The 25,034-nt window shown below is 38.9% G+C and overlaps 1 protein-coding gene across 1 annotated transcript in view; it reads right to left on the reverse strand.

The window, feature by feature from the left end:
* Positions 1-25,034, reverse strand: part of Ankrd31 (ankyrin repeat domain 31) — a 152,703-nt gene that overhangs the window by 92,125 nt on the left and 35,544 nt on the right. Inside the window, exons 5-9 of the mRNA XM_075976264.1 lie at positions 24,041-24,048; positions 16,119-16,187; positions 8,437-8,480; positions 2,961-3,548; positions 294-571 (exon numbers count right to left, since the gene is read on the reverse strand). Coding sequence (XP_075832379.1) covers positions 294-571; positions 2,961-3,548; positions 8,437-8,480; positions 16,119-16,187; positions 24,041-24,048 — 987 coding nt within the window. The remainder of the gene's footprint in view (positions 1-293; positions 572-2,960; positions 3,549-8,436; positions 8,481-16,118; positions 16,188-24,040; positions 24,049-25,034) is intronic.

Genomic DNA, 25,034 nt, shown 5'->3' on the forward strand with positions numbered 1-25,034 from the left:
CCCTACAAATATGAGGATTCTCAGGCTCCTGCACTCCACTCCCAAGCTGACATGTCACTATCCACTCTATTCACCGCATACGGGAAGGAGGGAGGCTCTCCGCAGGAGTGTGAGGGGTGAAGGAACCTGCTATGTAGTGGGGGACTAATTAAAAATTGCAAAATTAAAAACAGCAATAGAAAAATGCTTTTTACTTATGGGTAAGTTGACACTGCCTCTAACATCCTCCAGCACCCAATTATCGATTAGATTTTCAGAATATCTGGTGAGAAAGATACAATGTAACAACACACCTGAAATTCTCAGTTGCAAATATGTTATGTATTTGATCCTCACAACTAAGTGGTTTTGATGAAATATTTTCTGGCATTTTCAACACATCTGTATGTGCCACATCTCTGCTTGCTTTCAGTTTTTCCAGTCTAGATGATCTTCTGAGTACATGGGGTGTTTCCTGGACAGAGGTATTTTTCACGGTATCTGAATTTCCCTTATCATTTAGTTGCTCATAAGACGTGGTATTTTCATGAGTCCTTGTTTGCAATCTAAATGGTTTTGGGTCTTCTATAGTCTATAAAGATATACACATATCCATAAATAATTATAACATTAAACCAAAAAATTACATTTATCTTCTCTGATAAAATTGTCTTTGAGATTAAAGTGTGACAATTCTCACAAGCATATATGAACATAATGCTACAATTGTATTTTGAAAAAACAATGTAGATTTTAAGCTTATGAAAACACATAAGCAGCTAGTCTTGGTAATGCATGTCTATAATCCCACTACTTAGAAAACTAAGGCAGGAGAACTGAGTTTGAGGCCAGCCTGGACTTCATAGAGAGACCTGGGGGAGAGGAGGTAGTGAAAAGACTTTAAAATTATTTTCATCAATATTTAACTTTAAAATTCACAGGAAAATATAAGATCACTTTTGGTGCATTAATTTGGCAGGAAGTAAGTTGTTGGGAATAAGACACCCACATAAGAACATTCTACATTTACTCACAGTCCTTCTGTTATCGTTTTCTGTCTCTTTAAGAGATAAGCCACGCCCACTCCCTCCCCCATCCGCTGAGGCAGGCTGATCTTCAGCTCCAGCCTGAGCTCGCTCTCTTTTCCATCTTCCTCTCAGAGAGGCAGCTTTGCTTCTACCTGTCTCCCCACTTCTTCGCTTCCCCCTTCTCTCTTTTTCCACCTCTTTCTCTCTCCCTCTCTCTCTGCCCCCCCTTCACCCTTCCTCCTCCATAACCCCCTGAATAAATATTCAACCTCACCCTGCATGTCATGTCTATCCATGTCTCTGTCTCCTGCCCGCCTGCCATGTATCTCCCTGCCTGGGACCAGCCACTGCTCGGGGACGGGCAGCCATCTCTGCCTGGGACTGGCTGCTCCCAGAGCCCGCTGCCTGCCACCACATGGCCTGCTACCACCATTTGGGACCTACAGCATTTCTGCTGCCTACTGCTGCGGGGATCTTGCAGTATTTTTTTTAAAAAAAACAACACCTTCTCTTTATCCTAGAACATGTAAATGTTTAATCACCTTTAACACTCCATAATTAATGTGTCTTTTTCTGAGTTTTTCTCTTTTTGGTGGGGGGGAGTCAGTTTTTGGAGACAGGGTCTCCCTGTGTAACCTTGGTTGTTCTGGAACTTCCTCTATAGACCAGGCTGAACTCACAGAGATCCACCTGCCACTGCCTCCAGAGTTCTGGGATTAAAGGTATCTGGCCTTTTTTGTTTGTTTGTTTTCCTAAACCTATAATGTCTATCTGAAATTTGCAAGCAGGATTACATCAGTATTACTCTAGGTGTGTACGCTGCAACATACACTCAAGTTTTCTCTAAATCTTCCTGGGGATATATATGGAATATTTTGTTAATTGCCAAGATTAAATAAAAAGGGTATCTAAGTTTCCCTTATTATGAATTGATTAAACTATAACAATAAATTATTTTTATAATGCATTTATGTCATTTAGTAACCTAAAAGATTGAAAAGTGCTACATTTCCTGACACTAAAAAAAAGCAACATGCATTAGATTTAAAAAATAGGTTGCAAAGCAACTTGCATTATACAGTTTCATTTGAATAAAATAAATATACATGGACTAAAAGTAATTAAAGCTACACCAAACTGTTAACAATGTTTAGAAATTATATTTTGGGGGAACTTTGTTATCATACTGTTATATAATCTTATCATGTTTGATTTTGTTCTTTCGGTTTTGGTTCATCTGAAACAGGGTGTTGCTATGGTCACATGCTAACTTTGAACTCCTGAACTGATCCTGCTGCCTCAGCCTCTCCAGTGCTGGAATTGCAAGTATACATCAACATAGTTGCCTGTAATTTTATAATAAGAAGAATACAAACACGAAAAGGGAACTTGGCTCCTGTTGCACATCTGTAGGGCCTCTGGGCATAATGCTGTAGGAATTCTAAAGCTACAAGTTATGTCTGGCAATCCACTCAGATACTAAAGGCAAACAGGGCTTAGCAAAGGCTTAATTCTTCCTCCATCCCACATTAGAAGCCCAAATTACTCTGTCCAACTACAGTGTTCTGTATCTACTCTGAATTCAGTTAACAGAGTATTCTAAACAACAGGGAAATTTCTGGTAATAAATACTTTCCTATATAATAAAAAACTAACAATATGCCTTTTATGTATGTTGGGGATGAAACAATTTTAACTTAATCCCTTGTAAACTCTACCCAGCACTTCTAAAAAAAGCAATCTATGTGTGAAAGTTACACAATATCTTCCAGATGTTGGTATTTGATGAGATGATTTAAACTTAATACAATGACAATTGTTACCAATCACTACAAAAATTATACCTATATACTTAAACTGTGCACATCCACTTGTCCTACTAACAGATGTTGTCCCACAACTAGGATAACCTGAACTGTTTATATGGTAGGGTAGAAAAGAGACTGAATTCACCTGTACTATTTGTGTGCAGTCTTCATCTATCTGAGACATGGTAGGTTGCACTTCTAAACATCCGTTTCCACCACTAACACTGCTGCTTTTCTCTTGTCCTTGACAGATGGGTCCTACAGGTCCAGGTTCTACATTGTCACCTGGTAGCATGTTGATGGTTGCCAGCAATTCAGCAGGCAATGCATCATCATTCTTCGTGTTTTCTAGTACATCTCTACAACATGCTGACAAGGCATTCAAAGGGACTGACACAGAACTCAAGGAGTTGCTCAATGGGTTCTTCAATTCTTGAGGATTGAAATCATTCGCTATTTCAAGCAGTGTTTCTTCTTGGTTGCCTTCTGGTGATTCTAGTAATCTTTCTAAAGCAGACACAAATGTTTCAAGAGAGCTTTCTTCATCTTTGGTTTCTTTAGATGTCATGGTCAGTGTTACTTCCTGTTCAGGCTCAAAAAATGTATTTGGTACAGCTAAGGTCTTCACTGGCTTTGCAAATGATTTCTCCTTTGGTGTAACCAAATCAGATGCCATAAGTGAAGTACCAGAGAGAAGACTAATTTCAGGGGAATCTGTGTTTTCACTTAGTTCCTGTGTATTACAGAAAACACAAGCAACATTTAAAATTAAAAACTGGTTTTATAACTCATTTTGTCAGTAATTTATTTTTACCAACTGTCTACCTTCATCCATAAATAAAAAGAAAACTTCTCACTATAAATGAAAGTTATAAAAAGAAGTAAATTGTTTTAAAAAATAAAACAAAGTCTTTAAAGAGACAGAGTAAACTTGTAGAAAAAGTAATAGAAATAAAGAAAAATAAGCCACATAAAGACAGAATATACACAGAGAGTCTGGATTATGTATATTATTGTGTTTTCTTTAAATTTATTGATTGTGAATGAGCTAAGTACAGAGAGACATTTCATTGTATGGGTTGCTAAGCTAAATCAATATACATATTTTTAAGATATCTCAACTTCAAAATTTGGGTATAAGGATTTGTTTCTTTGGAAAAGAGGTTCTTCTTTTGTTTCCACAAAAGATGAGAACCTATGGATTCATCCCAGACTAATGTGGTTTGATGGACCACGACCCCCTGAAAGGTCATCGTGAACACCCCCAAAAATTACTCCAACTAACAAAAAGCAGGAAGCAGTTTGAAGAGAACGACACCTAAATTCCCTAAATGACAATTTAAATTGTTTGTTTATATTTAAAGGTTGATACGCTATAGAGATGGATACTTTGCACTGGTATGGATCTTGGTCTATAGATACCAATTTTATTATATGTATATTTCTGCTCTTGATTAAGGTATTGAGTTTGTGCAGCTCATTTTAAAATGTAATGTATAATTAAGAAATATAGGTTAATAGAGAGTCATCTATAATAGTCAAGCTTGTGGTCATCTTAGTTAGGTTTTCTAGATGCACAGAGATGTATTTCAGATGGATAGGTAGTCTTCAGATCTTTCAAAGATTACAGAGTATGGCATTTAAAATGTTTTAAGCCTTTTCATGACAGTAAGACACATCTGCTTCTGGCAGCAACAATCTACTTCAAGAGGATGATGGGCATTAAAGAGGCTCCTTATTGAGTTTGCTAGCCATTTGGGTAAGAAACTACTCTTGCCTGGACTGCTTGATGTTATGCTGTATGAACTGGACATGCAGGACCCACAGAGAAATAACTGATGGACTTGCCTAAAGGTGAGATGTCCTTCAGGGTTCCTGCTTCATGAAAGAGTCTGCTAGACATCCTGCAGGACACACAAAAAATGTGACTGACAAACTGACAATATAGGTGGAAATGTCTTTGAAATTTCTTGCTTCATGGAATAGTCTGCTGGACACTATGGGCCTGTAGGCTGAAGATGGGTGCCCCAATGTTACAGAAGAACTTTGGGTGACTGTCCAGGAAGCAAGATGTCTCTGTCAATTCTAGAGTTTTGAAAGTTGTTTACAATGCACTTCCTGTTTACTTAGTTAATATTATATACTTCTAGAGTCTTTGATGGAGTAGAACAGTTATAGTTTTCCTTAGTTATGATAAAAAGATAAAGTAGATATAAATATTTTAACTATAATTCTTGTTTGATATCTGTTTTGTTATATGTAATCTTGCTGTGTTAAAGTTAAACCCTTCCTTTTTATTAAGACAGAAAAGGGAGGTGATGTATGCTATGAATATGTTTTATTGCCATTGGCTAATAAAGAAGCTGCTTTCAGCCAATGGCTTAACAATATAACCAGGCTGGAAGAAATAGAGAGAGAGAGTAGGCAGAGTCAAGGAGAAGCCAGTAGGTCACAACCTCATGGTGATGCACAGATTAATGGAGATGGGTTAGTTTTAGCTAGAAATATACTTAAGCTACTGGCCAAACAGTTTTTCAAATATTATAGTTTCTGTGTGATTATTTTAATCAAATTTATAATCATTATAGTATGTGTGAGCTGAAAACGAACTAGTGGTCTCTGCCAACAAATAAAGGAACAATTCTATGAAATTTTATGAGTCCCAACTCTGGATTTTTGTTAAACAGAAAAATACAAACCCTACTTTCCCAGTACGTTATTTTCAAAGGTGCTCGTTTTCAGTGCCAAAATATTAGAATCCCTCTCAAAGTTGCTATCCAGATCAACTGCTGTGCAACTTAGGAAAACAACATACATTACAGGTATTGAAATTTATAGTTTTCTATCATTTTGACTATTCCCCACAACTCCACTACCTCTCTGGAAGGATAGATTATCGTCTCCTAAGCCTGCTAATAATTTGTTCTAAATTGAATAAAAGAAGTAAAAAAATTAACATATTCGATCTGCCACCATTTATCCCCTATCTATAGCATATAGAGCCTAAGAAAATGCCTTTATTTATCTGTAATACTAACTATAATTTTCTTCTAAGATAAATTAGAAGAAATCTAAGATCTGTATCTTACTCATTGAGTCACATCTAAAGGGTTCCCTGCTATTAAAAATCCTTTTATGTTTATAAAATTCAAGATATGAAGGTGTACCTAGCAACAATCCCACAAAACCTCATATGCAAGAGTCACTAACCCTCAGGGAAGAACAGGCAATAGAGAGCTTCCTGACTTTGCTGAAATTATTTGGTGAGACAAAATTAAACAAGTTACTTTCCTACAAATTTTTTAAATATATAAATATCTGACACAATGCTCTCCAACCATTTCATTAAATATTTTTCAGATGCTCTATTAGGAAATATTGACATATCCAGGGAAAAATAAGTATCAGAGAAGAAGCAATTTGGCCACTATTACCAGTCACCAGACACAGACCCAAAAACAAGGAAGGAGGTGAGACATGAGTGAATGATTTGTGAAGTAGGGAAAGGACAAGTTATTTATTCCAACATGACTAGGTGCCAGCCAGGCCAGAAGTCATCGCTGCTCTGGTCCTCACAGCAACTCTTTGCAACATCCACCTCTCCGCACACTACAGATGTAAACAAGAGTTACCCTTGAAGTCATATCCAGTCTAAATTTTATGCCAACTTCCCTGCCTTCTAGCTACTAACTTCAGCAGAAAAACTTGGTAACTGCATAGATAGAAGATACAGCTGAAATGATATGGTCAGGTAAGATAGGGTGGGCCTGGGAAGGTCTATTACTATTTGATATCCTGAAGGAGAGTATGAGTCCACTGTGGGCAGAGCCAGTTCACAACACCAGATGGAAAACAAAGACAAAGCAGGGCCCTTGGTGGTGTGGGAGAATTGTCTGTATTCTGTCAATCATGTTTTAAATAAACGCTGATTGACCAGGCAGGAAGTATAGGCAGGACAACCAGACAGGAAGTAGAGGCGGGGAAATGAGAAGAGGAGTACACTGGGAAGGAGGAAGCCCATTCCTCCCCAGTCCTGCCCAGACCACCAAAGAAGCAGGATGTGACCTGCCCCGCTGAAAAAGGTACTGAGCCCTGTGGCTAACATAGACAAGAGTAAGTGATAAGAGCTAATAAGAGTTCTGAGCTAATGGGCCAATCAGTTTATATCTAATGTAGACTTCTGTGTGATTCTTTGGGGCTAAACAGCTGTGGGAACTGGGCAAGACAGAAACCCCAACAAGCAGGCCCACATGTTACACCTTGGTAAACATTAGCAACAGGACAGTGAGAAAGCAAGCTTGAAATATTAAAGAAATGAGGTTGACATTAAAAACAATGTCCCATCATAGGCATATGTATACTTCTACACAAAAAGAATAAGAGACTTGTCGTAATGGGTAAGAAACACAGATCAGAAAATTACAAAATTATTAAAGACAAGGAAGAATAAATATATGAATAGATTTTTAGACAATATTTTTCCTCCCTGGAGACTTTCTTTCATGGTACTAGATGGCATCATGTAAAATTACAAAGCATGGAAGGAACTAGCAATCCTACCCAGCTATGACACCTATGAACCATAACAATGACCAGTATGGCACAATAATCCTAAGGGTGCAGTAGTGGCATTCACACCTTGGTAGTAACCAACAGTTCTCTGGTTGGACATAAGACAAGAGGGAAACCATGCCTGGTACTGGAAACCTAGCCAACTACCTATAGCTACTGAGGATCTTATATGAGAACCTACAACTTCCACTTCACTAAACCAGAATAATTCATAACTATATTCTAAATATTTAACTTATACATGTAATTCTCACCCCTCATCAAAGAAATTTCTTTTGCAACAGAGGAAAAAGTTAAAAAACAAAATTAATCAAATAGCAGTCAACAAGAGATCGCGTGTACCCAGCTCCAACCAATAGGTCTACAAGACAACTCCTGCACTTAAGGCTCATGGATCACTGCAGAAGAGGGGACAGAAAGATTATAAAAGCCAGAGCAACAGAAGTTTTCTGTGAGAATGTGTCTCCTAGAAATGTCAGAGTCCACACCCATGAATTCTTATCAAGAAGACCTGAACAATGATGACATTACTGAGTATGTTAACATGGAAGGGGGCAGTTTGTGGGGTCTCAACCCTAAACAAGGCACTACAGACAACTGGGGAAGGCTGACAGTGGAAGAAATGGCCTTCCCCAGGGTGGTTATCTCTGAAGTCATATACCTATAGGTTACATTATATGAACTGAGCAAGCTACATTTAGGAATATATACACAGGAATATACACATATGATTTAGAACTTTGAACTTTGGAGTGTTGGGACTACAGACCTGCACATATAATGTAAAACAATTTTTTTTAACAAAGATGCCATGAATTTGAAAGAAAGTAAGTGGAGTGCATGGGAGAGGTTAAAGGGAGGAAAATGAAGGAGAAATAATGTAATTATAATTTCAAAAAATATAAAATAAATAGGTTTCTAGTTAATGATATGATTTAGTCAGATTACTGCCTAGCAGGCAGTCTAAATGAGTATGAAACTTTAATCAACGTGATGTTTAAAATCTAAATCCACAATCTACACAGTCAATCTTGGCTATATAAACCAACCTTTCCTGGATGTGGTAAATTTTCACCATTTTCAACTTCAGGACCTAGAACAATATATATATTTATTATAGCTTTATTAAACCACAAAGTATATCCTTCTCAATCAGCATTTTATAATAATAAAAGTTGAGCTTTCTTAAATGATTCAACAGACACAGCAGAGATTTTATAAATATATCCATCTATTGCTATAAACTTATTATTATTTAGAAAATAATAAAATTCTTCATTTCTTGGGCTGGGGTTGTAGCTTAGCTGGCAGACTGTCTCCTGGTTCTAGCCCTATTACCCCTTAAATTGGAATGGCAGTGCCAGCTCATATTCCAGCACTCAGGAGAGGGCTCAGAAGTTCAAAGTCATCCCAGGCTACTCAGTGAGTTCAGCTAACCAGGGTTACATCAGACACTTTCGGTTTTCATTTCTAAAATAAAATAAAATTCTAAAGTGAGAAAAAGAAAAAATTACGTGCTATCAGAATACAGTCCAAGAACGCATTAGTTTGAGAAGAATTATGAGTGCCTGAGAGAAAACAAGACAACAGTTTGTGACCTCTGTTTCTTCAAAAACACAGAATTGTTCTTCAAATATGCTTCCGTGGCCCTCCGAGGTGTAGCAGATAACAGTGAGTTTACTTCAGATTATTCATTACAACTGGCTATAGTTTGTTTCTATGCCTCTTTGGAAAAGCATGGTTTTCCACGTGTGGCTTGTCCTTGTGTGCACAGCTTGAACTCATGAGAACTTTCCTCCTGTGACCTTTCCTAACCCCCAGGTACAAACTGCTGGTGCTCTGAATAAAGTTGGCTATTACACGAGACCTCAGTCCATCCCACTTTTAGACTCCACTCTCTCAGTTTAACCACCAATTCGAGCGGTAAACAATGACAGTCCAAGCAGGAATTGCAACTACTTGAAATTAATTTAGCTAGAAACAAACGTATTTCTGTTGCATTAGTCTAGGTTCTTATAATTACACACAAAGAATTTATAACTACATCATCTCCTCCGGATAGAGCTGAAATGAATAAGCTATCTGGAGTTGGATGTGAACACCTCATGTAGGGCTGAGAGGAATCAGGGAACTCATCTAGCCTCTGATTTCAACTCTATGATCTGTTCTCAGCCTACTTCCTCTAAGAGGAGCCGGATCAAAGCAATTCACACCAAGTTAGGTTGAGGAAAGATCAAGAAAAGGGTGAAGCTCCTATGCCACATCCCTTCTGTCTTCGACCTTTATTTTATCATCTAGACACAAGTAATCTGATATAGAATTTACAACTTACTGATGCTTCTAATAGTTGGGAGCAGTGAGACCCCAGATCCTGAATTTCTTGTAATCCCCTGATCTGAGTGCCTACAGCTGCTCTGAGCACGAGACCTTCAGGAGTTCCTGATGGCAGGAGAGTGGTTTCTGGTGGGTTTGGCTGGGGTGTGGCTATCTCTATATAATCTGCCCCTGAACATAATAAAGGGAGCATTCTTGGGGCTTTGTTATCAGTGTAAGAAGGTCTGCGTGTCGGTTTGTCTCTGCGTCTGTATTCTCAACCTCCAGCCCCTTGATCGAAGCTCACGAACTGGGTTCTAGCGCACAGAGCACAGACACGGTGGCGCGGTGCATGGTAATCTGATATAGAATTTACAGCTTACTGATGCTTCTAATAGTATTGAGTTTTTCTCTTGGTCTCCTTTGATTACAAATAAATCTCCACAGCTAACAAAAAACAGGAAGTCATTATCTGCTGAATCTTAGCATGCATCCTTGCAGGCAACACAGGTTTACAGAAAAGAAACTAAACATTAACATACCTGCTGAACATTACACCATTCAAAAATCTCAAGTTTTGGGGGGTAGTGTGTGTGCAGATAATGCGGGAGGAGGTTGTTTCGGTTGTTTTAGTCTTCGGTTTGTCATTTCACCTCGACATTTGATAGTGAAAGTGCAAAAATCAAGGAAGTAAAAATTCTAGAGGATGCAGGTTCAATTTCTAGCACTGACATGGCAGTTCACATCTATCTGTAACTACAGTCCTAGTATATCTGACACCCTCTTCTGGCCTCCATGGCCACCAGCCACACAAGGTACAGACATACATGCAGGCAAAATACCCATACACATAAAAACAAACAAATAAAAGCTTTAAAAGAAGGTCAAAATCATGATATTCAACTCCTTCACAGGAGTATCAGAAAAAAAAACCTATTTAATTTTATTGTTCTTTTAGAACCTGTCCTTTCAAGCAGCAATGATAAGTGTCTTAAGTCATTAAAATGATCAACACTGGGGTTGGAGAGACAACTCAGTGATTAAGAGCACTGACAGCTCTTTAAGAGAACCCAAGGCAGCTCGTGCAAGGTGATTCACAACCATCTGTAACTCCAGTAGCCAGGCATATGACGCCCTCTGCTGGCGTCTACAGGTACTGCATGTATATGGCACAAACATGCAGGCAAAACATCTGTACCCACAAAAATTTAAATGTTAACGAGCAAGGAACTCAGGACCGCAAGGGGTGCACCCACACACTGAGACAATGGGGATGTTCTATCGGGAACTCACCAAGGCCAGCTGGCCTGGGTCTGAAAAAGCACGGGATAAAACCGGACTTGCTGAACATAGTGAACAATGACTACTGAGAACTCAAGAACAATGGCAGTGGGTTTTTGATCCTACTGCACGTACTGGCTTTGGGGGAGCCCAGGCAGTTTGGATGCTCACCTTACTAGACCTGGATGGAGGTGGGTGGTCCTTGGACTTCCCACAGGTCAGGGAACCCTGATTGCTCTTCGGGCTGATGAGGGAGAGGGACTTGATCGGGGGAGGGGGAGGGAAATGGGAGGCTGTGGCGGGGAGGAGGCAGAAATCTTTAATAAATAAATAAATTTAAAAAATCAAGATATAGAAACAATAAAAGTCATATATGTGAAAAAAATTTAAATGTTAATTCTAATGAATGAAACACAGATTTAATTATCTTTAAAGGGAGGGTGCATTTTTCTTTTGTCTGTTTAAATGTTCAGATCCTTGGGAGTTAGAATTAGAAAAAATACTGAAAAATCGTGTATAATTCCTTTGAATAATAATAATAAAGGTAACTCAACAAAAATAATAGAGAAAAAATAAAAAGACATATTTCTTCATATTGTCTAACAGTCTCATCATCAAGATTATTATTTTATGATAATTTCATAAGCTTGAGAAACTAATTATCATATAGTAATTTTATTATCTTATTGAAAAACAGGTATTTTAAGGAAATAATATGGTTTGAGGGGCTGGGACTATATCTCAGTCAGTGAAGTACTTGTTACAGAAACATGAGGACCTAAGTTTGATTCCTGGCTTCTACATAAAAGCTGGTTGCAGATAGGGAGGTTCCTGGGGCTTGCTTGCTAGACCATCTAGCCAAACCTGCAAGTTCCTACATTCTGTGATTGGCCCAGTCTCCAACATAAGGCAAACAGTTACTGATAAGACACCTGCTAGCAACCTCTAACCTCAACATGCATGTGCGAACACACATGTACATACATACACACACATGTATCTCATGCATGAAAACCTGAAAATTATTGCCTCTTCATCATTTAAACGTTGATTACAAACTGAGATTTCTTTGGAAAATGAAAACTACAAATTTAATAGAATTAAATATTTTACAACATTGAACTTTTAAACTTGTTAGAGGGCATGCATGTTCATAGGGTTGCATGTGAGTGCACATGCCTTTGAGAACTAGAGTCGACCCAGAATGTCAATTCTTAGGAGGTATATACCTTGTTTTGCGACCAGGAACTCATAAAGTAGACTAGACTGGATGGTCAGTGAGCCCCTCAATCCTTAGAAGTCATCTACCTGTTTTTTTGAGACCAGGAGCTAATAAAGTAGGCTGGCCAAATAGCCAGTGAGCCCCAAAGATTCACTATAAACACTTCCTCAACACTGGAATTAAAGCATGTGCCAAATTCAGCTTTGTTTGTTTTCCATGAGTATGGATATTCTTCATGCATGTCTGTATACCATGTACATGCCTGGAGCATGCCGAGGCCAGAAGAAGTGTCAGATCTCCCTGTAATGAGAGTTACAGATGGTTATGAGCCATTATGTGGGTGATGGGAATTAAACCTAGGTACTATGGAAGAGCATCTAGTGCTGTTTACCACTACCAAGCTCTCCACTTCCAAATAGAGCTTTTTTACAGGGTTTCTGGGGATCAAACTCAGGTTCCCATACTTAAACAAACACTTTGCCCACTGAGCCCAACAGTAAACATCTTATACAATGGTTTCAAAACATCAATTATCTCCAACAAATTCTGATGCAACAAAGTTAATATAATTCACTCTTATTTATTTATGTTGCTGGAATTTGTTAATATTAAAGTAATATTTATTTTGAACTCTTTTACCAAGAGGACACAAAAAAGGAGTGGGGAGGAGGAAGAGGAAGAAGAGGAGGAGGAAGAGGAAAGACCAGTACCAAAGCCAAGACTTTGAAGGTCAAGAAGATAGCATTGAAAGGCATACACCATCCCCCCACCAAAGTCCACTCACCACCCATCAGCCACCTTCTAGTGACATGAGATACTATAGCTAGAGAGTTTAAGTGTTATCCTGGTATCCTGCAAGTCAGGAGCCAAGGAATACAACAAAATCACACCACACAACAAACCTCACACAGGAGATTTATTAGGAAAGACACAGGAGGGTAACTGCCTCTGCTCAGAGAGAAACAGCAAAGAACTGAGGAGGCAGGCTTTATACAGGATTTCTTGTGGTCAACACAGGTGGAGGGCTTCATGGGGGCAGCGTAGGCAGAAACCTTTATATATGATTTCCAGAGAGGCCTGGAATTGGTGGGATTCTGTAGCCTGACCCTGGTTTTTTTCCTTGCAGGGTGGAACTTGACCACCTGCATCTTAGGGCACTGGAAATGGCCCTTACAGTCCTTGGAGTAGTCAGGGGGTGGGACCTAACCACGTGTACCTCAAAGGGTGTATAAGAGAGGAACTCTGAACTTCTTCAAAACAGCCATCCTAGAGAAAATAAGCTTGGTTATTAAGCTATCGAGTTTTTCTGATCACTGATTCTGCCATGCAGACAGGAACACCACACTTGTGTTTACTGTGCATGATCAAATAGGCTATGAAGCTCGACAACAGTGGTTCTCAATCTTACTAACGCTGCGACCCTTCAATACGGTTCATGTTGTGACAACCCCCAACCATAAAATTTTGTTGCTGCTTTATAACTGTAATTTTGCAACTGTTATGAATTGTAATATAAATATCTGAATGCCAGATGTCTGATATATGACATATGTGAAAGGGTCATTTGATCCCTGGGATGGGAATCATTCCTCTACAACACTGATGAGGCCAAAGCCAATACCCTGGTCATGTCTGATACAGGAAACAGAATATGTTTAACTCTGGATTATGATGCTTTGAACGCTGCTAAAAACTTAGGATCTCCTACATTGAGTCCAGCCAGCTAATTCTATGGTTTTTTTTTTTTTTGTTTTGTTTTTTTTTTTTTTTTTGGTTTTTCGAGACAGGGTTTCTCTGTGGCTTTGGAGCCTGTACTGGAACTAGCTCTTGTAGACCAGGCTGGTCTCGAACTCACAGAGATCTGCCTGCCTCTGCCTCCCGAGTGCTAGGATTAAAGGGGTGCACCACCACCGCCCGGTGTAATTCTATGTTTTCTCATCATAAATATTACATACTTATTTTGATAACTTCAAGGCTTATAGAAACTGCATCAAACACAAAACAAATGTCTTTGACAACTGTGCCTCAGAGTCTGGGGTCCTGACTATCGACTCTTTTGCTGGGGCATGGGACTCTCAAGAGGATTTGAACCTGAATATTCCACTTTCTAGTTTGACTTATAACAGTTTGAACTTCACAAGGATTTTCTTTATAACTAATCATTTTGTCTCAGAATCTAGAAGTTTTACTTGCTCAGTGTTAGAAAAACGCCTCTTGTTATTATGTACTGACCTGCTAATATTAGTGCAACTCACACTTTCTATCAGCATCTGATAATGACAAAGCAGGCTTGTTTAAAGCTTTTACTTCCTATCAGTAGAGGATGCAGACTGTGGCAAAGTCTCTTTACCTTGGGGCATGGCTAGGCTTTACTGCTTACATAATCTTGTGTTTCAACATTGGTGCTATCTATGTGGCCTTTCCCTTTCTGGGTATAATTTATACTTTCTTCAAGACTTCCTGACATGCTCAGGTCTCTTCTTTTTCTACTTATAGCGATAACCAAAAATGTATTATGCTTTATGAGCTTATATATATTCAATAAAGAAACAAAAGGGGTTGGAATGTAGTTCAATGCCTGGCTAGGATATATGAGGCTCTGGATTCAATACCTAAGCAAAGAAGTAAAAGATGAAAAAGAAAAACTACACATGTATTAACAGGTGCCTACTTTCAAGTCATGGAAAACTTAAAGGGTCTTATTATACTCACTTTTGTCTTGAAACAAACATTTGTACATTTAACATTTTTGAGTGCTATTATGCACTTTAAAAAAAAATACACTTCCATGCACTAAAATCTGCCGCGCACACCGCGCCCCTGTGTCTGTGCTCTATGCACTGGCACCCAGTTCGCGAACTTCGGGCAAGGGGGCTGGAGATTAAAATACACAGACACACACAGACAGAGAGAAAGCGACACAGGTCATCCTTGAATTCCCCAAGAATGCCCCCTTTATTGTGTTTAGGGACAGATTATATAGAGATAGCCACGCCCCAGCCAAACCCACCAGAAACCACTCTCCTGCCATCAGGAACTCCTGAAGGTCTCGTGCTCAGAGCAGCTGTAGGCACTCAGATCAGGGGATTACAAGAAATTCAGGATCTGGGGTCTCACTGCTCCCAACAAAAGTCACTGTTTTCTTCCCTGTATTTAAATAGTGACAGCTTGGCTAGAAGAAACAAGGATAGACTAGGGTCTCAGCACTGTCCACAGAGATTCTGAAAAGTCCTTGCTTTTAAGCAATGGCATGTTTCAGATATATCTTGTTATCTTCATGTTTCAAGACAGATAAGTAATCCTATATTTAGAATTCATACACCCATAACATTCACACATCATTCAATAAATGTTAATTAGAAAAATAAAAAATAACATGGATTAAATAGATGTACTAGAAGTACATGTATGGGTAGGTAATAGCAGAAATAGTAATATAATACAGAAGTTTATAAACTCTAGCAGTTTTTATCATACCCTTGTGTACATTTGTTATAGCACAAGGTGTCACTGACCACTATGTTTACTCCACTGTGGAACAGTAGGCAAAATATTCACTCTGAGAAAGTCACTAGACAAAATACTGCAACACTGAAAAGGAAAAAAAAATAGTGAACTGAGTCTATGTGAGGCATAAATACATTTTAACAAGGTCATGAGGAGACAAGCGATTATTTTTCTCAACTAAGAATCCTCAAAATCAGAAGTGAAAATCGACATTTGTAACAACAGATACTGCTGCAACTGCCTTGTTTCTCCAATGGGCAGTTTAATCACCATCAAAGGTCAGCAACAACTTAATTTCATACTTGAAATGCATGCTACACAAGCCTAGTTGTAAACAAATCCATATCCAGGTGGTCTTCTACTGGTGAGGAAAGACACTCTTACGCACCGATGCTCATGAAAGCATACCTCCAGTCTTCTGGTGGCTCCAGGAAAATTCAGGGTGAGGAAACGGCAGAGAGAATGCTGGGAATTCTTCTCTAGTTATAAAAAAATTAACTAATTAATAAAAAACAGACTTTTAAATGGAAAAAAATTGGTTATACCATTCTATTATATATATAATATATATATTTTGCAATTACTATCAATTTGTTAAAGTAAATCCAAAATAGGAGTGTGCTAAAAAGGCTAACGGATAAATTCGGTGGCATAAACAATCTTAACTACATTCAGGCTTGAAAGTGACCTGAGAGGTGACTGACTACCAAATAAGGGTGGCAAGACCAAAGAAAATGGTTCTAAATTATGTGACTCAGCTACCTTCAAACACACCAAGAGTCTGGTATTGTACTTTACATACATGTGGGAGGCACGAGAGAGATTTCTCAGATATTTGCTTTTACTTTTCACAGTTACTTTAAAGGTGGGGAACAGAAAATCTTGAAATAAAGATCATGTGTAATCTGCAATTTTGATCCTCTACTTTGGGTATTAAAAGCTCACTGACAAATAAAGTTTATAATTGTTCTCTCAAGGTCTGTGAAGAATTTTGTTGGGATTTTAATGGGGATTGCATTGAATTTATAGATTGCCTTTGGTAGAATTGCCATTTTTACTATGTTGATCCTACCCATCCAAGAGCATGGGAGGTCTTTCCATTTTCTGGTGTCTTCTTCAATTTCTTTCTTTAGTGCCTTAAAGTTCTTGTCAAATAGATCTTTCACTTCCTTGGTTAGAGTTACCACAAGATACTTTATGATATTTGTGGCTATCGTAAAAGGTGAAGTTTCTCTGAATTCCCTCTCTGCTTCTCTGTCCTTTGTGTATAGGAGGGCTACTGATTTTTTTGAGTTGATCTTGTAGCCTGCCACTTCACTGAAGTTATTTATCAGCTGTAGGAGTTCTTTGGTAGAGGTTTGGGGGTCACTAATGTACACTATCATATCATCTGCAAATAACGAAAGTTTGACTTCTTCCTTTCCAATTCGAATCCCCTTGATCTCCTGATGTTGTCTTATTGCTATTGCTAGAACTTCAAGTCCAAATGGATTAAAGATCTCAATATCAATCTGAACACACTGAACCTGATAGAGGAGAAAGTGGGAAATAGTCTACAACATATGGGCACAGAAGACCCCTGTAGCACAGACAATAAGGGCAACATTGAATAAATGGGACCTCCTAAAACTGAGAAGCTTCTGTAAAGCAAAGGACACTGTCATTGAGACAAAAAGGCAACCTACTGATTGGGAGAAGATCTTCACCAACCCCGCAACAGACAAAGGTCTGATCTCCAAAATATATAAAGAACTCAAGAAACTAGACTTTAAAATGTTAATCAACCCAATTAAAAAATGGGGTACAAATCTGAACAGAAAATTCTCAACTGAAGAAGTTCAAATGGCCAAAAGACACTTAAGGTCATGCTCAACCTCCTTAGCAATCAGGGAAATGTGTAAATCAAAACAACTATGAGATACTATCTTACACCTGTCAGAATGGCTAAAATCAAAAACACCAATGATAGCCTTTGCTGGAGAGGATGTGGAGTAAGGGGAACACTCATCCATTGCTGGTGGGAATGCAAACTTGTGCAACCACTTTGGAAATCAGTGTGGCAGTTTCTCAGGAAATTTGGGATCAACCTACTCCAAGATCCAGCAATACCACTCCTGGGAATATACCCAAGAGATGCCCTATCATACTACAAAAGCATTTGTTCATATATGTTCATAGCAGCATTATTTGTAATAGCCAGAACCCAGAGACAACCTAGATGCCCCTCAATGGAAGAATGGATAAAGAAAGTGTGGAATATATACGCATTAGAGTACTACTCAGTGGTTAAAAAAAAATCTTGAATTTTGCATGCAAATGGATGGAAATAGAGAACACTATCTTGAGTCAGGTAACCCACACCCCAAAAGATGAATATGGTATGTACTCACTCATTAGTGGATTCTAGCCATAAATAAAGGACATTGAGCCTATAATTCACGATCCTAGAGAAGCTAAATAGGAAGGTGAGCCCCCCCCCAATATAGTTATCCTCCTGGATATTGGAAGTAGACAAGATTTCCAGGCAAACATTGAGAGCTTGGGGGTGGGAGTGGACGGGGGTAAGGGGAGATGGGGAGAGAGAAGTGAGAAGGGGTGGATGGGGAGATTGGGGGAATGGGACAGTTGGGATGGAGGAGGGGTGGATATGGGAGCAGGGAAGTATATATCTTAATTAAGGGAGCCATTTTAGTGTTGGCAAGAGACTTGACTCAGAGAGGTTCCCAGGTGTCCAAGGAGATGTCCCCAGCTTGTTCCTTGAGCAGCTGAGGAGAGGGCACCTGAACTGGCCCTATACTATAGCCACTCTGATGAATATCTTGCATATCACCATAGAACCTTCATCTGGCGATGGATGGAAATAGAGACAGAGACCCACACTGGAGCACTGGACTGAGCTCCCAAGGTCCAAATGAGGAGCAGAAGGAGAGAGAACATGAGCAAGAAAGTCAGGGCCGCGAGGGTTGTGCCCACCCACTGTAACGGTGGGGCCCATCTAATGGGAATTCACCAAGGCCAGCTGGACTGGGACTGATGGAGCATGTGAACAAATCGGACTCTCTGAATGTGGTTGGCATGGAGGGCTGACTGAGAAGCTAAGGACAATGGCACTGGGTTTTGATTCTACTCCATGTACTGGCTTTGTGGGAACCTAGTCTGTTTGGATCCTCACCTTCCTAGACCTGGATGGAGGGGGCAGGACCTTGGACTTCCCACAGGGCAGGGAACCCTGACTGCTCTTTGAACTGGAGAGGGACGGGGAGGGGGAATGGGGAGGGGGGAGGGAAATGGGAGGAGGGGAGGAGGTGAAAATTTGTAATAATAATAATAATAGCTAATATCCATATAAGAATGAAAAAAAAAGCTCACTGACAAAAGCAATCAGCCAACTATTTCACTTTTCAGAATACCTTACTGCATAAATGCAATAAAGGCATTTTCCTATTCAAAATAAAAAGTCCTCACGCTTCAGGATTTTAACAAGAGTTTTTAATGTATTGGGCATAGCTATCCAAATCCTAAGCAAATAACAAACACAGCATTTTCTTCTGTCCAAACTGAGTGTGGTCAATAGAAGTTACGCTGAAATGTAGACTAAGCTCTTAAAACAGATGATGATTTCTATGAGGTTGATAAAGAATGTCCAATTTGAGAATAAGCTAATTGAAGACAAAATAAAAGTTTGAATCAAAAGAACTTTTTTCTCTAATTACGAGAATTATATTAAAAGTGTTAAGACACAGCCTGAATACATAAAAGCCTCTCATAAATATTAAAACTAGTTTTGTTAAGCAAGACTACAAACAAGATAAATGTTCAATCTAAATTAATGATTCAGCAAATCATAAGTTAGACAATAAAGTATAACATGCTGAAAAGCACTTTAATTGTATAACATGGTAAATAATTTTGTGTATCTCTTTTAAAACAAAAGCAAACAGACACCATTTTATTTGTGAAATTTTAAAAATGCATGCTAAATATCAATATGAGAAAATAACTATGATGAAGTGTTGACTGAAAATTTAAAAGCACATCTGTAAAATGATCCCATCTCTATGGAAAATTTAACAAAAACATATGAATATATGTATATTCATATATATATTATATATATAATATATATTATATATATATACACACACACACACAACATAAAATAAGATGTTCCAAAATGTTAAAAGCATTTCTCTAAGCACTAGGTTATATGGTGTATTAGTCTTTCTTAGCCTTTTTTTTACTTCTATAAATGAAATACATCCTATTTGAGTAAAATTATTATTTATAATAATAGTTCTCAAAATTTTGGATATTTAAATTCTTACACTCTTGAGGATCCCAAAGAACTTATTTATGTGGCTTATATAGATTTATATTTAAATATAGAAATTTAAATTTTTTATTTGTTAAATTTTAAATGACAGTAATAATTCCATGAAGATGGATGCTATAAAGTTATCTCACACTATCACAGAATTGAGTATAATAAATAGTTATTTATTTAGGGGTGGGTAGACTCACAGATCACAGTCTTCTGCATAAAGGGGAGAAGAGGAACTGAGGCCAATAGAGGGGCAAGCTTTATGGTTGCATTTATACTATAAGAGACCACGTCTAAGTGGGTATCTTAAGTGGTATCTTAAAAACTGAAGAATGTTCTAGTGACCTTAGGGTAATCATGGATGCTATTAATTGATGTTATCTAGAATTAAGAGGTTATACTACTTCTACAAGTAGTAAGATTCTTTTCTGTTTAGAAAAGCTTTACTGTTGTGTTAATATTTCAGCAGATATTACAATAAGTTTAAAAGACAGAGAGACTACTACAGGCTTCAAAGTAACAAATGAAGTTTATACAATTATTACAAAATAAATTATTAAATGATGTTAGCAAGTATTAATAGGTTATACTACTTCTACAAATAGTAAGATTCTTTTCTGCTTAGAAAGGCTTTACTGTTGTGCTACTATTTCAGCAGATATCACAATAAGTTTAAAAGACAGAGAGACTACTACAGGCTTTAAAGTAACAAATGAAGTTTATACAATTAAACTATTACAGAAATCTATGAGATTTACTAAATAACTAAAAGGCCCAGAAACAAATTAATCTGAAAGATTAAATTCAGTATTACCATTTACAATGTCTTTAAAAATTAAACTTTAACTGCATCAGCCATTACTTATATTTCTTAACTTTCTTTTAAACACAGCGCTGTCAAACCCATAAAATACAAAGGACACAAATTAAAATCTTGAGAGCATAGAAATGGAGAAAATGGCTTGAAATTGTAAGTTTAATGTGGAAGTAGAACCTTTGTTCTTGAATGTATCTGGCTTTCTTCAGAACACCCTCAAACATAGTGAATTTGCATGCATAAGATGATAGTAAATAGTGTTAAACAAGCCAAACGGCCTCAGGATATGACTGACTTGCAAGATTCTCTGCTTTTGCATAAAGGTTATTCAGAGTCCAGATATCAAACTGCTGCCCATCAATCTCGTCCTCCAGGAGAACTTGTTCTGGAACTAGTAGTGTGTATCACTGTGCTCTCTCTGAATGAACCCTTCCTGAACTGCACCAGCACCTGCTGCAATTCATGGCAAGGAAACCACCCACCCACCACTCCTCCTCATTCCTCCAACAGCTGTCGCACCACCAGCGATAAGGTTCTTAAAAATTACTTAAATGTAGAAAGTGAAAGACAATGAACCTTTTGTTCTACACTACAACTGATTTGGGACACCTTACACTTTGACCACATCAGCTATTTGTGCATGATTCTATAACATTATGTATTAATATTTGTCCTACTTAGCTTCAGATGTCAACTTAGACAATTCAGATTTAAGAGGGAGTCTCAACTTAGGGATAGTCCAGATCAAACTGGCTGTGGCCACATCTGTGAGGGGTTGTTTGGTCTTAACTGATATACGAGTGCCCAGCCTACAGTGACCCATCAATTCTTAAGCAGGACGTCGTGGGCTGCATAAGAAAGCTACCGAATCACAAGCCTGTGAGTGAGCCAAAGAGCAAGCAGCATTCCTTCATGGTTTCTGGTTCAGGTTCTTTTTTTTTTTATTGAAAAAAAATTTCTGCCTCCTCCCAGCCTCCCATTTCCCTCTCCCTCCTCCCGCCCCTCTCCCCCTCCCCCCAATTCTCTCCCCCTCCCTCTCCAGTCCGAAGAGCAGTCAGGGTTCCCTGCCCTGTGGAAAGTCCAAGGTCTTCCCTGCTCCATCCAGGTCTAGGAAGGTGAACATCCAAACTGGCTAGGCTCCCACAAAGCCAGAACAATGGATGGAAATAGAAAACACTATCCTGAGTGAGGTAACCCAGACCCAAAAAGAGGATCATGGGATGTACTCACTCATAATTGGTTTCTAGCCATAAATAAAGGTCACTGAGTTTATAATTTGTGATCCTAAAGAAGCTAAATAAGAAGGTGAACCCAAAGAAAAACATATAGTTATTATCCCTGCTATGGGAAATAGACAAGATTGCTGGGCAAAAAATTGGGATCTTGGGGGTGGGTGGGATGGGGGTAAGGGGAGAAGGGGAGAGAAAAGTGAGAAGGGGAGGATGAGGGGAACTTGGGGAAACAGGATGATTGGGGATAAAACAAGGTTGGATAGAGGAGCAGGGAATAACATAACTTAATTAAGGGAACCACCTTAGGGTTGGTAAGAGACTTGAACCTAGAATGGCTCCCAGGTGCCCAGGGCAATGTCCCCAGTTAGTTCCCTGGTTCAGGTTCTTGCCTTGAGCTCCTGCCCCAAATGCCCTCTGATGACTGTGACCTGGAAGTGTGAGATAAACCCCTTCCTCTCCAAGATACTTTTGGTCAGAGTTTACTATCACAGCAACAAAAAGCAAACCAGAGCAGACTCATTAAATCATGTAAATCTCACACATCTCATTACAAAATACCAAAAAAAAATGTCATTAATTTTAGCAGTAGTTCCATCAGAAAAGCTTAAGTCATCAAGATCAAGAAAAAAAGATGATACACATTTTCTAAAACTGAAGCTTCGTATCACAGTCGGTAATAGTTAATGCCAGGGTACAATTGTAACATGAGGGTCTGCTTGTTGGGGTTTCTATCCTTCCCATATCCCACAGCCAGTAAGGTCCCAAAGAAAATCACACAGAGGTCTACATAAGTTATAAACTGATTGGCCCATTATCTTAGGCTTCTTATTAACTCTTATAACTTATAACTTATATTAACCCATTATTCTAGTATATGTTAGCCACATGGCTCGGTACCTTTTTCAGCGGGGCAGGTCACATCTTGCTTCTTTCGTGTCTGGAAAGGACTAGGGAGGAATGTGCTTCCTCCTTCCCAGAATTCTCCTGTTCTCATGGATCTGCCTCTACTTCCTGTCTGGTTGTCCTGCCTATACTTCCTGCCTGGCAACTGGCCAATCAGTGTTTATTGACAGAATACAGAATTGTCCCACACCATAATGTTCAAAATTGGGAAGAAGCAACTATCAACTCTCAGCCATGGATGCAATATCTATATCAGTGTACCCCACAAAGGCTCAGGGAATATCAACATTGAAATGATGTCCTCTGGATATGAAATGGCTGCCACACATATGAACCCACAACAACAGTGGTTACGTACACAAGATCAAGACGGTTTAAAATTCTAGCACAGAGGGAGGAGGGGCTACTGAAGTCTCATCCCCAGTTAGAGAGTTATTGGCAGGCAATGGCTCTGGGAGAGAGAGTCACTTTTCTTCAGGAGTGTGGACACTGGAAGGTTGTCCATGTCCCAGTTGCTGACCCCACACACATGCATATGGGCAGCACTAATGGACTCAGTGGGTTAGTTAGTTTTTAAATTATAAACAGAGGGCATGAAGTTGGGAGGGAGAAGCGTAGGGAATCCTGGAGGGAGTAGGACTGAGGGGTGGTATGACCAAGACACACTGTATATGTGCATGGAATTTTCATGAAAAAGATAAAAAATTTGAGCTTGTTTTTCATTAGCAACATCAGAGTTGTTTTATTGAAATGATTAACATATTTTATTCAGTATTAAAATAGTTACTTCTTATTATGTGTATGTATTTGTGTTTGGGTATGTACATGAATGCCAATCCCTACAAAGGCCAGAGAAGTCAGATCTCTTGAATCTGTCTTTACAGTCAGACATGGGCAGTCCAAGACAGGTGCTAGGAATTGAATGTGGGTTCTTTGAAAGAGTTGTATGCACTCTGAACCACTGAGCAATATAATCAATTGTGAATAACTGGCTTGTCAATTATTCTTTTGATTTTTTGAGTGGATTTTATGCTGTTTACAACTAAAGCAACTGCACTTGTGCTTCTCTCCTGACTGCTTCACATTGCACAGAAGTGTGTTACGCTACCTCATTTTATCACATAGAATACTGAAAAGATACACACATAAAAGTAGACACTTCATAAAACCCAGCATCTTTTCTATTTCATCAAACACATTCTTTTCTTTTTTATTCTTCTCTCATATATTACATCCTGACTGCAGTTTCCCCTTCCTCCCCTCTCCAGAGCCTCCTCCCCCTATCTATCCTCTCTTCCCAAGATCTCACCCTCTGTCTTCTTTCAGAAAAGAACAGGTCTCCCAGGGACATTAATCAAATATGGCATAAAATGCTACAATAAGACAAGTCCCATATCATTACATCAAGGATGGATAAGGGAACCCAGCAGAAGGAAAGGGTTCCACAAGCAGGCAGAAGAGCCAGAGACCACCTCTGCTCCCACTATAGAAGTCCCACAATAACACCAAGCTACTCAGTCATAATATAGACGCAGAACACCTAGGTCAGACCCCTGCTGGTTTCCTGATCTCTGAAGCCCTTGTGAGTCTCAGTTGATTCTGTGGGCCATGTTCTCATGGTGTCTTTGACCCCTGTAACTCCTCTGCTTCTTCCTCCCCCTCCTCTGCAGGACTCCTGAGCTCCACCTAATGTTTGGCTGTAGGATTCTGCATCTGCTCCCATCAGTTGCTGGATGAAGTCTCCCTGCTTTCTTTGATGATAATTCTCCCATGCTCCAGTTCCAAAACAATATGCAGGAAGGAAAGACTGTAGGTCAACCATTTGTGACTGAGTTAGTGTCCCAATCCCTCCACTCGAAGCCTTGTGGGGTTATAGAGTTCAGGTTCCATGTCCTCCATTACTAGGAGCTGTTGCTAGGGTTACTCTTGTAGATTCCAGGGAGTTTTCATTGCACTAGGTTTCTACCACAACCTCGAAATGCTTCCCAATTCCAGTAATATCTCCCAGTATTTTTTTCCTTCTAGACACATTTTATTCCTGTTCTTCCCAA

Source organism: Microtus pennsylvanicus, chromosome 6 (assembly GCF_037038515.1).
Source record: "Microtus pennsylvanicus isolate mMicPen1 chromosome 6, mMicPen1.hap1, whole genome shotgun sequence".
In the NCBI taxonomy this organism is placed as follows: Eukaryota; Metazoa; Chordata; class Mammalia; order Rodentia; family Cricetidae; genus Microtus; species Microtus pennsylvanicus.